At 42.1% G+C, this 15,000-nt stretch overlaps 1 protein-coding gene across 2 annotated transcripts in view; it reads left to right on the top strand.

The window, feature by feature from the left end:
- Positions 1 to 15,000, top strand: part of LOC135107813 (protein amalgam-like) — a 53,797-nt gene that overhangs the window by 35,236 nt on the left and 3,561 nt on the right. Inside the window, exons 4-8 of one of the 2 annotated variants that reach the window (XM_064018106.1) lie at positions 6,094 to 6,249; positions 8,321 to 8,461; positions 10,063 to 10,230; positions 10,807 to 10,848; positions 12,230 to 12,337. In XM_064018106.1, coding sequence (XP_063874176.1) covers positions 6,094 to 6,249; positions 8,321 to 8,461; positions 10,063 to 10,230; positions 10,807 to 10,848; positions 12,230 to 12,337 — 615 coding nt within the window. The remainder of the gene's footprint in view (positions 1 to 6,093; positions 6,250 to 8,320; positions 8,462 to 10,062; positions 10,231 to 10,806; positions 10,849 to 12,229; positions 12,338 to 15,000) is intronic. The other variant, XM_064018107.1, reaches the window with a different exon arrangement.

Raw genomic sequence — 15,000 nt, 5'->3', positions numbered from 1 at the left:
GAACCTCCACGTAGTGACCGTCCCTCTCCCCCTTAAGCTTAAAGAGTCTCCATGGGCGCGAATCTCGTGCTGTTGCGCCCGCCGCCTCCTCAGTCTCGTCACGTCTGATCATCGCGCCTCTCTCTCTCTCTCCTTGTAATATTTCGGCGCCTTACCTCCACTAGTCTTAATAGAAAGTGAAAGGTACTGGGGTTTTCAGGTGTGTTTTCGTGATTCTATATATAACTTGATAAGAATTCCGCACCACCATTGAGAAAAGACACTCATGAAAATCTGGCTCATCATCTAAGTGGCCTTGGAAAATAGCTCTTGTGTCTGAGAAAGAGAGAGAGAGAGAGAGAGAGAGAGAGAGAGAGAGAGAGAGAGAGAGAGAGGGGGGAGGAGAAGGCTGGAGGGAATCTCTTAAAAACGGTCCTTCGTCTATAGCAGAAATGGCACCGGCTGTTCTTTATCTGTTTGCTTGACTGCTTCCTTCACACTGCGCATCCTCGACCCCTGCTTGGTGGCGCGAGAGGGAGAAAATGTCAGATGATTAAATACAGTTTTGTTAGGGGCCGGGGGAGGGCTGGGTGGTGAGGGTGGGGAGATGCTCTGGTACTTTTTCTTAATTTACGCAAATGGGGAGAGAGGGTGACGGCTGGAAATGAAAGAGGGGAAGGGAGGGGACTGTTCACTTATTGCCACTGTGGAAAAAGTATATATGTGTGCAAAGATAGAGCAGGAAAAAAAAGAAAAAAAAGAATATAAAGAAAATCGTTATCAATATCAATTTCTTCCTCAAATCAGCGCCTTTTTTTTTTCTTAATTTTAATCTTTTATTTTAATCCTTCATAAATAGACAATAAAACATTCATCATGAGCTAACCTAATAACAACAACAATAAAAATAGTAATAACAACAGCAGCAGCAGGAGTAAGAACAACAACAACAACAACAACAACAACAACAACAACAACAACAACAACACTAACAACAGCAACAACAACAACAACAACAACAACAACAACAACAAAAACAGTAACGACAACACAACAACAACAACAACACTAATCTTACTATAGAGGAAGCAGAAGGAAGGAAGGAAGGAAGGAAGCAGGGTCAGCGAAAGAGAGGCAAAACAAAAGCAGACCAGCGTGCGAAAGGAGAGCGGAGCGAAGGAGACGAATGGTACACTTCGATCCACCACGTTGCATCTGCTTCGGTTCAAAGACTCGAATACTTTGCGTAAACTTTAACTTTCACCTTCACTTGCTCCCTAGAAACCTGAGTGATCCTCCGCGGCAGCGTCTTCAGCTGTCAGCCAAGGAGGAGGAAATAGCCAGAACAAAAGACGGAAGAGTAAAAGAAAAAAATAACTAGGAAAAAACAGAGAAGAGGGAGGAAGATGAATAGGAAGAGGAGAAGGAGGAAATAGCTAAAGAAGAAGAACGAGTAAAAAAAATGAATAACTAGAACAGACAGAGGGGAGGGGGAGGAGGATATAAACTGGGAGATATAAACGAGGAAGGAAGTAAAAAGAAATTATTGGATAAGTGAAAGAAATAAGAAAAGAGCTGATAACTGGAAGACAGGGTGAGGAAGAAGACGAAGATAACTGGTGAACTGAAAGAGGAGGAGGATGGAAGAGAAAGGAAAAATTGAATAATTAGAAGAACAGAAGGATGAGAAGGAAGAAAAGGTGAGAGGAAAACTAGGAAAACAGAAGGAAAAAGATGAATGAATGAAGAAGGAATGAGAAGGAAATTGATAGTGGAAAGAAGAGAGAAAGTAGCAGAAAGAATAGAAGGGAATGCAAGGGGAAAGAAGAGGAATAGGAAGAGGAAAAGAAGAATACGGGTAGAAGGAGGAATAATAGCGTTAAAAAAGAAGAGAACGAAGATAGAAGATAACAGGAAGAACAGTAAACAGGACGGAATGGTGGGAAGGGAAACAGGGATGAGAAGAAGAGGGGAAGAAGGAAGAGGAAAAGAAGAATAGGGGTGAAAGGAGGAATAATAGTGTTAGCGATAAAAGTCCTTTGTTGGGTTGAAGGAATTTGAATCTTCTCTGCACTGTCTGTCGAGTCCACTTACACACACACACACACACACAGGAGGGGAGGAGGCAGAGAAGCAAGGTCTAGGAGTGGCTTGGGTTGATGTAGCCTCGCAATAATCTCGTTCTCGTCATTTTACGCGTGGCGCCTCCCTTTGACTGATGGCCAATGCTATTTTCTCGCTGTAAAGGCTCTCGGAAGCGGAAAATCCGACAGAAATCTTGAGTTCGGAGGGACAGGATAAACGCCGCCTGAAGGAGCTGCTGAGAGAGAGAGAGAGAGAGAGAGAGAGAGAGAGAGAGAGAGAGAGAGAGAGAGAGAGAGAGAGAGAGAGAGAGAGAGAGAGAGAGGAGGGAAATTAGGGGTTTGAGATTGAGAAAGGCAAGGAAAGGAGGAACAGTATGACAGGTGAAGGAAAACAGAAGAGAATCAATTAGTGTTAAAGTTACGGGATGAGAGAGAGAGAGAGAGAGAGAGAGAGAGAGAGAGAGAGAGAGAGAGAGAGAGAGAGAGAGAGAGAAAGGAGATTAAGAAAGAAGAAAGTATAAGGATGAAGATTTCAAAGAAAGAAAGGGTGAACAGGATGGAGGAAAGAAAATGGACGAAAATTAATTAGAGAGAGAGAGAGAGAGAGAGAGAGAGAGAGAGAGAGAGAGAGAGAGAGAGAGAGAGAGAGAAGGATGAGAGGGTGAAGAAAGAAATGGAATGAACCAAGAGGATTAGGGATTTCACACAAGGGAGTGAGCGCTCACACACAAATACACACACACACACACACACACACACACACACACACACACACACACACACACACACACACACACACACACACACACACACACACACACACACACACACACACACACACACACACACACACACACACACACACACACACACACACACACACACACACACACACACACACACACACACACACACACACACACACACACACACACACGTGAGCCTTTCACTTCCCTGTACAAGCAAATAAAGAAAGGAAGAAAAAGCAAAAGTAAAAAATAACAAAAACATGCATTTTTCCGTAAGGCACAAATTTTCACAAGGGAAGCGGAGGAAGGAAAGACGAGGGGAAGGGAAGGGAAAGGGGCACAAGAGGAGGAAGAGGGAGGTAGGTGGGCGTCGTTCTGAGGTGAAAATTGGACTTGATATTAAAATCCTTGTGACCAATTTCCGTGTGGCGAGAGGGAGTGGCCGGGGAAATAGGTTTTGACAAGGAGTGGCTCTTGGAAATATTGAACGAGGAGCGAATACAACATAATGCATCTATATACTGAGAGAGAGAGAGAGAGAGAGAGAGAGAGAGAGAGAGAGAGAGAGAGAGAATTAGCTGCGTAAAAATTCACTGTATTGTTTGGTTAGTACCCGAGTGGTCTGCCCCGCAGACCTCTTTGTGTCACTCGTACTTGTCTGCTCACCACCACCACGGTTGGCAGGTGTGGTGGCCGTACGGTGCCTGATGAGTGTCTTATCTGAGCCTCAGTAGGAAGTTACGGAACTTACATCTGACAAGTTGAACATCAATCAGAAGTGAACCTGCCATCTACAGGTGATAGCTGGATCCTCTGTTGGCAGGCTGACGAATTAATCTGGCGACTGTTCAGCTGTTTGGTGGCAGGTTTCGGATCAAGCAGTCGTAACACCGTCCTCTATCGGTAAGCTGTTGAAATACTATAATTTGATGACTACTGTACCATCTGGCGAAAGATTTCTAAAGTGAACACTGTCCTTTTTCCGACAAACTATCTGATATCTGATATCTAACGACGAGCTTCTGAACCTATGAAAATGGTAGATCGGTGAATCAGTTTGTGTCTACTGATGAGGCATCATAATACTGTACATCAGCTCAGCGTGAAGATTGAAACATTGATATTGGCGCCACTGTGTGATTTAACACTACTGGGACAACAGAATTTCCACTTCACCTTAGGGAATACACCAGTGTGGGAACCCTCGGCTTTGTGGGCTTAAAGGCAAGAAAGAAAATACTGATAAGATATATGATGCAATGAATATGAGAGAGAGAGAGAGAGAGAGAGAGAGAGAGAGAGAGAGAGAGAGAGAGAGAGAGAGAGAGAGAGAGAGAGAGAGAGGGGTGGGGAAAGGATAAAGTTTGCATGAATCTTGTAAGCTTTCTGGTTTATCGTTTTCCCAGTCGTTTTTATGCAGAAAATATCTAATGATTGGGAAAGTAAGGAGCGAGAAGTGTGATGAGCGTGTTTGGTAAGAGAGAGGGAGAGAGGGTGAATGGAGAATTAAGAGAGTGAGTGAATGTGATAGAAAACAGAATGAGTGGGTGATGTATTGTAGCGAGTTAGTAAACGTGATTGTTAGGGAGGTAGAAGAGAGAGTGAATGAATGAGTGAGAGTCAGGACAGAAGGGAGAATGTGGAATGTGGGGAAAAGAGAGTGAGCAAGTGAGGGAAGCAGAAAAGTGAGTGAAGGAGATAGGATAGAGTTGCTGCGTTGTGGTATTTTGAGCAGCTCTCTCTCTCTCTCTCTCTCTCTCTCTCTCTCTCTCTCTCTCTCTCTCTCTCTCTCTCTCTCTCTCTCTCTCTCTCAGTTTTCATTTTATATCTTTCGATTTCATTTTTTTTTAAGTTTCTACACATTCTCTCTCTCTCTCTCTCTCTCTCTCTCTCTCTCTCTCTCTCTCTCTCTCTCTCTCTCTCTCTCTCTCTCTCTCTCTCTCTCGAATATTCGCCCTGCTGGGGATATTTACAATATTATCTCACATTCCCTTGAGAAGCGCTGCTCGAGCAAGAAATATATCTTTACTATAAATTTCTCGTGTCTTGTGGGGTTCTCCTTACCTCCCTCCCTCATTCCCTCCCTTCCTTCTCTCCCTCTTCAGCCCATTTCCATATTCCTCCCTACGCTCCCTCTCCCTCCCTTCCGTGTGGCCTTCCCCATCCCTCCCTTCTCCCTTACCCCTTCCCTATCCCCTCTATCCCCCCTTCTCTCTCTTTCCCTTTCTTCGTATCCTCTTCTCTCTCTCTCTCTCTCTCTCTCTCTCTCTCTCTCTCTCTCTCTCTCTCTCTCTCTCTCTCTCTCTCTCTCTCTCTCTCTCTCTCTCTCTCTCCCTTACCTCCTTCTTTATGCCCTCTATGGAGCAGTAACTCTACCTCCTCCTCCTCCTCCTCCTCCTCCTCCTCCTCCTCCTCCTCCTCCTCCTCCTCCTCCTCTTCCTTCTCCTCCTCCCTCTTCTTCCTTTTCTGCTCCTCCTTTTCTCATCATCTTCCTCCTCCTCCTCCTCCTCCTCCTCCTCCTCCTCCTCCTCCTCCTCCTCCTCCACCTCCTTCTCCTCCTCCTCCTCCTCCTCCTTTTTTGTTTAGTGCTTTTTTACTACGAAAACTTCTGGAATTTGTCTCTCTTTAGTATTTTGTAAAGGAGGAGAGGTGCCTATTGAAAAGGATTTACCCTAAGCAGTTAAGACGGTATTTGCAATCTCTCTCTCTCTCTCTCTCTCTCTCTCTCTCTCTCTCTCTCTCTCTCTCTCTCTCTCTCTCTCTCTCTCTCTCTCTCTCTGCATTTGCTACTTATCTATCTATTTTATCTATCTATCTATTTATCTATTTATTTATCCATGTTTCTTTCTTTCTTTCTTTCTTCCTTTCTATCTATATATCTTTCTATCCGTCTGTCTGTCTACCTATCTTTCTTTTTATGTTTGTTTATATTATCTATCTACCTATTTTCTACTTTTTTTTATATCTGTCCATTTCTATATATCTGTCTAACCATGCATATATCTTTCCCTTTTTTTTATTATCTTTCTTTCTTTCTTTTCTCTATCAATTTACCTGTATATCAATCGTAAAATCCATCCATCTATCCATCTACGAACCTAACCTACCTATCCGTACATTATCCTATTCTCCACCAACCAATCATTCTCTACGCCTACACACCCCAGAACAACACTAGTCATCACACCTACACACTCCAGAACAACACTAGTCATCACACCTACACACTCCAGAACAACACTAGTCATCACACCTCATCACTACCCAACTTCCTTCCGCAGCCTCCAGCAACACCGTGGACTCTGACGGCCTGAAGAAAACGACGGCAGTGCTTTCCTTCGACACCGTGACGCGCGGGGACATGGGTCACTACCTCTGCATCGCCAGCAACTCCGTCCCGCCCACCAAGAGCAAGAGAATGGTGCTCAATGTGCGATGTGAGTGTGTCAGGCGAGAGCAGTGTGAACATGTGACTGAGTGTGGGAAGTGCTCGTGGTGGTGGTGGTGGTAGAAGTGGTTGTGATTGTGGTGGGGTGCATAGTATATGTGATAGTAGTAGTAGTAGTAGTAGTAGTAGTAGTAGTAGTAGTAGTAGTAGTAGTAGTAGTAGTAGTGACAACAGGGGAAGTAGCAGCTGTATTAAATATTATAGTAGCAAAAAGTCTCAGCAGCAGTGGTAGTAGTGATGTGTATTATAGAAGAGTGCATTTATTTTCAGAGGATAATGTAAGACACAAAGGATTAGGGTAAGACTGACTAGATGCTTAGCACGTAGAGTTAACCAGGAAATCAATACTACGTACAAACCTGTCCATAGAAAGTTTACAAGGGACGAGAAAGGAAGGTTTGATCTTTTCTCACTGCAGTACACGTGTCTGCAACTTTGGGAAGGCGACCGTGAGAAGTATCTGCAGGGAAAGTGTGGTGAGAGTAGGGTGGAGGTGTGGAAAGTTTGATGAGAAAGTGTTGAAGCGTGTGTGTGTGTGTGTGTGTGTGTGTGTGTGTGTGTGTGTGTGTGTGTGTGTGTGTGTGTGTGTGTGTGTGTGTGTGTGTGTGAAGGTTGGAGAGAGATCTTGAGTTTGTGAAGAAGCAGGTGTAAGTTTGTAAGGTATGGGAGCAAGCCAGGTGTGTGTGTGTGTGTGTGTGTGTGTGTGTGTGTGTGTGTGTAGGGAGTTAAGAGGTACATAGAAGAGAAGAAAACACATATATATACTGGCAAAAAATATGAAGACCATCAGAAAGAAACTAGGTAAAGATAGCTCAGCCTAAAAACAGTTTCTAAAAAGAGCAGGAAGAAGAGCGTAGCCAGGAAATGGAACTGAGGGAGAGGAGATAAAAAAAAGAGATAAAAATAAAGAAAACAATCAAGGAAGAAGTGAAACACGCAAGATGTGGTGAATTTTTAGTGTTGTTCGCTGGGGATTAACTCTCTCTCTCTCTCTCTCTCTCTCTCTCTCTCTCTCTCTCTCTCTCTCTCTCTCTCTCTCTCTCTCTCTCTCTCTCTCTCTCGTCGTTTTCTTCATCCATTAATCTCCTAACACCCTTTCCCCTTATCGGAGTCCCAAGACCACCCTGCTGCAACTCCAGACAAACTTTTCCTTCCCTTCTCTCCCCTCTTCCCTCCCCTTCCCGTTCCCTCTCCCTCTCCTTCCTCTACTCTCTCTCTCTCTCTCTCTCTCTCTCTCTCTCTCTCTCTCTCTCTCTCTCTCTCTCTCTCTCTCTCTCTCTCTCTCCTTCCCACATATTCGCTTTTCCTCACTCACTGCTTCTCCCTCACTCACTGCTTCCACCTTTTCCTCCTTCTCTTTCTCACACTTTCGCAATTTCTTGTTGCTTCATGTACTTTTTCTCTCTCTCTCTCTCTCTCTCTCTCTCTCTCTCTCTCTCTCTCTCTCTCTCTCTCTCTCTCTCTCTCTCTCTCTCTCTCTCTCTCTCTCTCTCTCTCTCTCTCTCTCTCTCTCTCTCAGACACACACACACACACACACACACACACACACACACACACACACACACACACACACACACACACACACACACACACACACACACACACACACACACAGATAGGTAGATAGATAGGTAGGCATTATTTGATCACAAAAATACAGACTAAGTAGAACGTAGAGAATATAAATTAGGTTATGGTCCATATTATGAAGTCGTCAGAACAACATTTACATTATTGGATAGTTCGATAAATGAGAACGTAAATAGCAAAAGTAGTAAAAATAATAATAGCAAAAAAACATGAAAACATTTTAATATTCTAAAAAAATAATATAAAAACTATAAAAAAGTGACTCAAAGACAAAAGCACACTACAAATATAAGAATAAGGAGGACATACTCTTAAAAGCGATAAAACTAACAAATCTTTATAAAATACACACACACAGAGATAAGGACACTCCTACACACCCTCTCACACACACACACACACACACACACACAGAGGTAAAGACACACATCCACACCCTTACTCTTACACGCCTCCTCCTACCTGCAGACCGTGAGCCCGCCGTGTTCGTGAGTCACCAAATGATCGGGGCTTACCTCGGGGACTCTATCACCATCAACTGCACCGTGAAGGCGTACCCGCGGCCCGTGGTCTTCTGGCAGGACAGCACTGGCAAGATCATCATTTCAAGTCAGTGGGGCATCGTAATGTTCTGGTTCAGCTCTCTCTTGATTTCCATTCAGTGACGAAGCTTTTATAATTTTCTTCCTCTTCCTCCTCCTCCTCCTCCTCCTCCTCCTCCTCCTCCTCCTCCTCTTTCTCCTCCTCCTCCTCCTCCTCCTTCTTCTCCCTCTATCTCTTGATTCCTAGTGAGTGGTGATCCTTTCTTAATCACCCTCCCCCTTTCTCCACCTCTTTTTTTCTTTTTTTTTTTCTAACGACTAACAAACCTTAGATCATCTACACGACTTTCTCCACTTCTCTCTTCTCTTCCTCCTAGACTTTCGTTGAGTGGCGTACCTTATAATACTCTCCCTTTTCCCTCTTCCTCTCCTTCTTCTTCCTCTTGATTTTTGGAGAGTGACAAACTTTACATAATATCCCTCTTCCTTATCCTTCTCTGTTATTTTTCTTATTTATATTTTAATCATTTTTCTTCATTTTCCAGTGATTCGTAACCACGTAGATAAGGGAAAGAAAGGAAAGGGAAAGGAAATATTTCATATTTGAAGATTTATTTGTGTTAAGAAAGTAGAAGTAAAAATAACTTAAAACCCACACGCTTTTAAAAACAAATAAATAAATAATATAAAATAAAGATCTAAAAACAGGGAAAATAAATATTTCAAATGAAGAAAGTAAAAAACGAGAGCTTCTTTTCATTCTTTTTTTTTTTTTAATTGCCTGTTGAAAAATAGAAGCGATTTTTTTAAGACGCACAAAAAAAGATACACATAAAATAAACAAATATATGTGTGAAATAAACACATTCAGTAAATATAATTAAAAGCACTGTTGAGTGTATAACAACAAAGTGCCCTCCTCGCGTGTAGAAATAAACTTGTAAAGTAAAATAGATGTACAAACACAAATGCTTCTTCTTCTTCTTATTCTTATTCTTATTCTTATTCTTATTTTTATTCTTTTTCTTTATCGCCTTCATCTTCTTCATCGCTCTCTTCTTTTCTTCTTCTTCTTCTTCTTCTTCTTCTTCTTCTTCTTCTTCTTCTTCTTCTTCTTCTTCTTCTTCTTCTTCTTCTTCTTCTTCTTCTTCTTCTTCTTCTTCTTCATCGCTTTTATCTTCTTCTTCTTCTTATTATTATTATTATTATTATTATTATTATTATTATGATTATTATTATTATTATTATTATTATTATTATTATTATTATTATTATTATTCACCTTTATCTTCTTCTTCTTCTTCTTCTTCTTCTTCTTCTTCTTCTTCTTCTTCTTCTTCTTCTTCTTCTTCTTCTTCTTCTTCTTCTTCTTCTTCTTCTTCTTCTTCTTCTTCTTCGTCATCATCGCTTTTATCTTCTTCTTCTTTTCCTTCTTCTTCTTTTTAATCGCCTTCTTCGCCTTGTTAATCCGTAGTGGCGTCGGCCTCTCTTACACGTTGTCACCAATAACTCATAATTCCTTTATTGTTTGTAAGCACTTCCTCTTCCTCCTCTCTCTCGATTCACAAACACTGACACTCATGTGCTGCAAACTATCAACCCTTCATTCCTCCCCTTGCTCCGCTTCACCGCTTCCTTCGTGACGTGTCGTGGCGTGGCGTCCTTCAGATGATCGGTTCCGCGTGAAGGAGATGTTGGTCGGGTACAGTCCGCCGGAGATCTTGACGATGCTGACCATATCTGACATCAAGGCGGAGGATTTCACCACCTACCGCTGCAACGCCTCCATTGACAACGACAAGACGAGGGAGAAGAGCCTGGCCGTGCAGCTGAGCGGTGAGAGAGAGAGAGAGAGAGAGAGAGAGAGAGAGAGAGAGAGAGAGAGATAGAGAGAGAGAGAAAGTATTTGTGGGTGCTGAAAATATGTACTAAATCTAGGTATTTCCACCAGTACGTTCTCCATTCCTTCCTTCCTTCCTTACTCTCTCACCTTTTCCTCTTGTTACTCACTGACTTGCTCACTCACTCAACTTTTCACTTAGTCAGTCAATCATATTCATCACTACACAGTCTTTCTCTTACTCAATCACACACGCATTGTCATTAAGCACTCTTACTCATTCACCCCATTTCACATGCTATCATTACACTCCGTTCACTCACTCATTCAGTCATTCCCTCACTTATTTACCCACCCATTTAATCACTCCAACTATTTACTTCACTCATTCGGTCATTCCCTCACTTAGCTAAACACCGATTCAATTATTAATTCCGTCACTTACCTATTCACCCATTCACTGTCTCACTCAATCATGCTGCAGACGTCACATGGCCCTGTTACTTCGACACCTTCACTTAGTCAATCCCTCAACCTCTCCTCACTCTTACTGACTCTTCTTCCGCCCACAGAGATCTCGCGACCTTCCACCGAGTCTTCCGTCATCTTCAAAGGTGAGTGTACGTGTGTGTGTGTGTGTGTGTGTGTGTGTGTGTGTGTGTGTGTGTGTGTGTGTGTGTGTGTGTGTGTGTGTGTAACCCTCACCACCTCCTTTTTTCCTTCGTATTCTTCCATCTCTCTCTCTCTCTCTCTCTCTCTCTCTCTCTCTCTCTCTCTCTCTCTCTCTCTCTCTCTCTCTCTCTCTCTCTCTCTCTCTCTCTCTCTCTCCACATTCATGACCTCATAACCATCATCACCACCACCACCACCACCACCACTACTCTCACCTACTTATCCCTCCTCCTCCCCCTCCTCCTCCTCCTCCTCCTCCTCCTCCTCCTCCTCCTCCTCCTCCTCCTCCTCCTCCTCCTCCTCCTCCTCCTCCTTCCCTCCCCTCCCTGCTGGCGTAATACATGCAATACTGTGATGCAACATACCCATTCGCCCAGCTGCGTTACCTTACCTGCATGCAACACCTGAGTGATGGAGCCCACCTCACCTGTGGTCTAATTAACTTGTTGACTTTCTTATTTTTTTTACTTTTTTATATATCTTTTTTTTTTTTGCATTGTTGTTTGTGTGAGTGCTGATTTTCGACTTTGTTTTTCTTTATTACTTTTTTTTTCCTTTCCTTTGTTCGTTTGTTGTGTTCGTTTGTTTTGTTTTGTTGGGTAAGATATTTGATAGCTAATTAGTTGAAAGGAATTGTTACTTGTGATGGTTTGAAGTGGTTAGTGGTGGTAGGTATGTGCTGTAGTCCTTTGTGTGTGTGTGTGTGTGTGTGTGTGTGTGTGTGTGTGTGTGTTAAAGTGTGAATATTTTTTTCTTTTAGAGTTTGCTTTGCCTTTTACTTTTCAGTTATTGTCTTTCGTTTATTTAGATTTTTTTTTTTTTTAAAGTATATAATGATCGACTGAAACATTAACAGTAGAGGAAGAAGAACAGATGTTGTTAGATGTTAGTTGTTTGCCCTCCTCCTGTCACCCTTATTAAATCACACACACACACACACACACACACACACACACACACACACACACACACACACACACACACACACACACACACACACACACACACACACATTCGTCATCATCAAGGAGACACAACAAGAAATCATACAAAAGATAAAAAAGTAAGACATGAGAAAATTCATCATCTTACCCAGGCCGGCAGACTATTGGACTGTAGCAATGGGAGAAGTCGTGTGTGTGCCAAAAAAAAAGGAAAGAAAGGAAAAAAGACGTAATTGTAAAAAGAAAATATGACTAAAGACCTCATAACCACACACACACACACACATACATACAAACACTTTGAAACTCACACCTAACACCATAACACCTGCCTCTCACTTCTCTCCACCTGTCCTACCCGTAACCTCTTTTCTTCCAGTGGCCCGCCAACCGAAAAACTTGCAGAAGCCCATGTCCAAACAAAAGCAAATTAACGGGATTGGTGACCGGTACGAGAAACCGACTCACCTCGCCCCCGGCTTCCCAGGTAACCCCAGATATCCCAGGTGTAGATTTCGGGACAGGTGTGAGAGAGCGGGGATGAAAGGAAGAAAGGAAATGGAGGAAAAGAATGTAAGGGATGAAATTAAGGGTGAGGGAAGCGATGGAAAGAGGAAAAGAGTAAAGAAAGGGGAATAAAAGAAAGAAGGATTGGAAAAAGTGACAGAGAAAAAAGAGGAAAGGAAGGGGGAATCTGTGAGGGATGGAATAATGGATTAAAGAAGAAAAGAAAAAAAGAAAAAGAAGAAAGAAGAATGGGGAACAAGAGTATGAGGGAAGAAATAAGAGATGGAAGAGGCGAAGAAAAAAGGGAGGCAGGAAGGGAAAAAGAATGTGATGAGAGTATGAATATATAGGGAAAGTAAGAGACGGAGAAAATTCAATTAAAGGGAACAGAAGAAGAATAGTATATAAGGATGAAAGAGATATGAAGGAAGTGGTGGAAAATAGGATGAAAGAAAGAGACAGAGGCGGGGAAGAACGAAAAAAAAAACGGGTAAGGAAAGCTATGAGAGATGAAAATGAGGGATGAGAGAAGAGTTGTAGAGTGAGATGAAATAGGAAAAAGACGGATAAGGAAGGAAGAAAAAGAGAAAGAAAAATCATATGAGATGAAAGATGAAGGAGAGACTGAGGAAGGTTGAGAAAAAAATAGTAAAAGTAGTTAATAAGAGTGGAAATACTTGTAGATAAGATGGAAAGTGGTACTGGAGACAAAAGAGGAAAGAATGAAGAAAAAAATAAACATTAAAATTTTTAAGGAATCGAAAAAGAACGGGAAAATTATCAACAAAACATCACTCATTTTAACCAGAGAACTGCTCAAGACGTGTTTGTATTCTTGGACTTGTACTGTAACATTCCCCGCGATAAATTTGAACTCCCAATATTCCACTCTCAAGATTTCTCCCCTAAAATAATTTCCTTGATAAATCATATTAGGTTAGGTTTGGAAAATTTGTTATGAAGGAATTATCTTGGATGAAATGTTCATGGTGGCACCTTGGACCATATTCTGAAACTCTGCGCCGCACCTCCACTGTTTTCAAAAGGCTCTAGTTAAAGTTATACGGGTTTTTAAGGGTGTTTTTTTTTTTACCGTTTTAGTGACAGATGAACGAGCTTTCTACATTGCTGATAGGAGAAACACTCTTTAGACCCTGGATAATCATGTCCAGATGCTTGACGAGAAAACCTGAACTACTGGCTTTTTCTTGTCTTTTTTTTTTCTGTAATGTCCCGATGTCTGTCTTGTCTGTCTTCATCAAGGTGACACCCTGACCTGCCGCTTGCATCCAGTTGCCTGTCGCCTTTCTCTGGTATGATTCCGAGGCGTTCAGAGTTTAAAGTCCAATTGGCGAACACTGGTGTACGTTGTTGCTTTCCCACTATGTTGCTTCCCCACTTCCATGTTCTATTGCTCTCATACTCAGGAATTTGCCTCTTTTTTATTCGGGTCATGTTGTCTTGAGAAGGTTTTTTTTTCCCTTTTGTCTTCTTCTTCTTCTTCTTCTTCTTCTTCTTCTTCTTCTTCTTCTTCTTCTTCTTCTTCTTCTTCTTCTTCTTCTTCTTCTTCTTTCTTCTTTTCTCTTTCCTCCTCCTCCTCCTCCTCCTCCTCCTCCTCCTCCTCCTCCTCCTCCTCCTCCTCCTCCTCCTACTACTACTACTACTACTACTACTACTACTACTACTATTACTATTACTATTATGACACTTACCCTCGTGCGCAGTCTTTTAATCTCTCTCTCCTTATATGTATCGTCACTTTTGTATCGAACTGCGTAGCAGCCTTCTTATTAGCCAGGTGGAGGACACGAGAGGGAAGGACAGAAAGAAAGAGAGAGAGGCTGGGGGAGAAAGAATAAGGGTGATAACTCTCCGTCGGTGGAAGGAAGGTATGAAATTAAAGAAGGATGGGAGGGGCGGAGGAAAAAGATAGGAGGGACGGGTATGAAAGGGAAGGATGGAAGGGGAAGGAACAGGAGTGGTAGGTTAATGGAGGGAGGGAAGGAGATAGGGAGTATGAAAGGAAGAAGGAAAAGAAAAGGGAAGGAACAGGAGTAGTAGCTTGATGTAAATGGATGGTGGGAGGGAGGGGCAGAGGAATGAGGTGAGAGGGATGAGTGTGGGGATAAAGGAGGCACAAGGGAGTCAAGGAGGAAGAGAAAAGAACCGTGGAGGGCGTGGCGTTCCTCCTCCTTCAGGTTCCCTCAAAACTCGCGAGTCTTTCTCTCAAGTTCAAGGATCATCGCTATGTTTTTAAGAACATCGAGATCAGATTAAGAAAGTGCGTAAAATAGTGGATAATAATAAGAGACATGATTTTCCTGTATTTAGGAAGCAAAGCCATGTTTTACTGTCTTATCAGTAATAGAACGGCGAGTAAAAGTCAGACTAAGAAAATGTAAGATAAATAAGATAGAGAATAATGATGATAAGTAAAGTCTCAGTAATAGTAGAAATTTTAAAAGCCACACATGATATACCTATCAACATAACATCAAATTGAACTTAAAATTAAAAAAAAAATAGAAAATGATAAAATAAAAAATAAAAAAATAATAATAAATAAAAAAAAGGACAAGATACAAAAGACAGACAACAATAAGAGCACATCATATGCAAGAAGACAAAATGCATAAGGTAGAG

This window comes from Scylla paramamosain, chromosome 16, assembly GCF_035594125.1.
Source record: "Scylla paramamosain isolate STU-SP2022 chromosome 16, ASM3559412v1, whole genome shotgun sequence".
Classification (NCBI taxonomy): domain Eukaryota; kingdom Metazoa; phylum Arthropoda; class Malacostraca; order Decapoda; family Portunidae; genus Scylla; species Scylla paramamosain.
The sequence above is the reverse complement of the archived record's forward strand: the minus strand, read 5'-3'. Positions and strand labels throughout refer to the sequence as shown.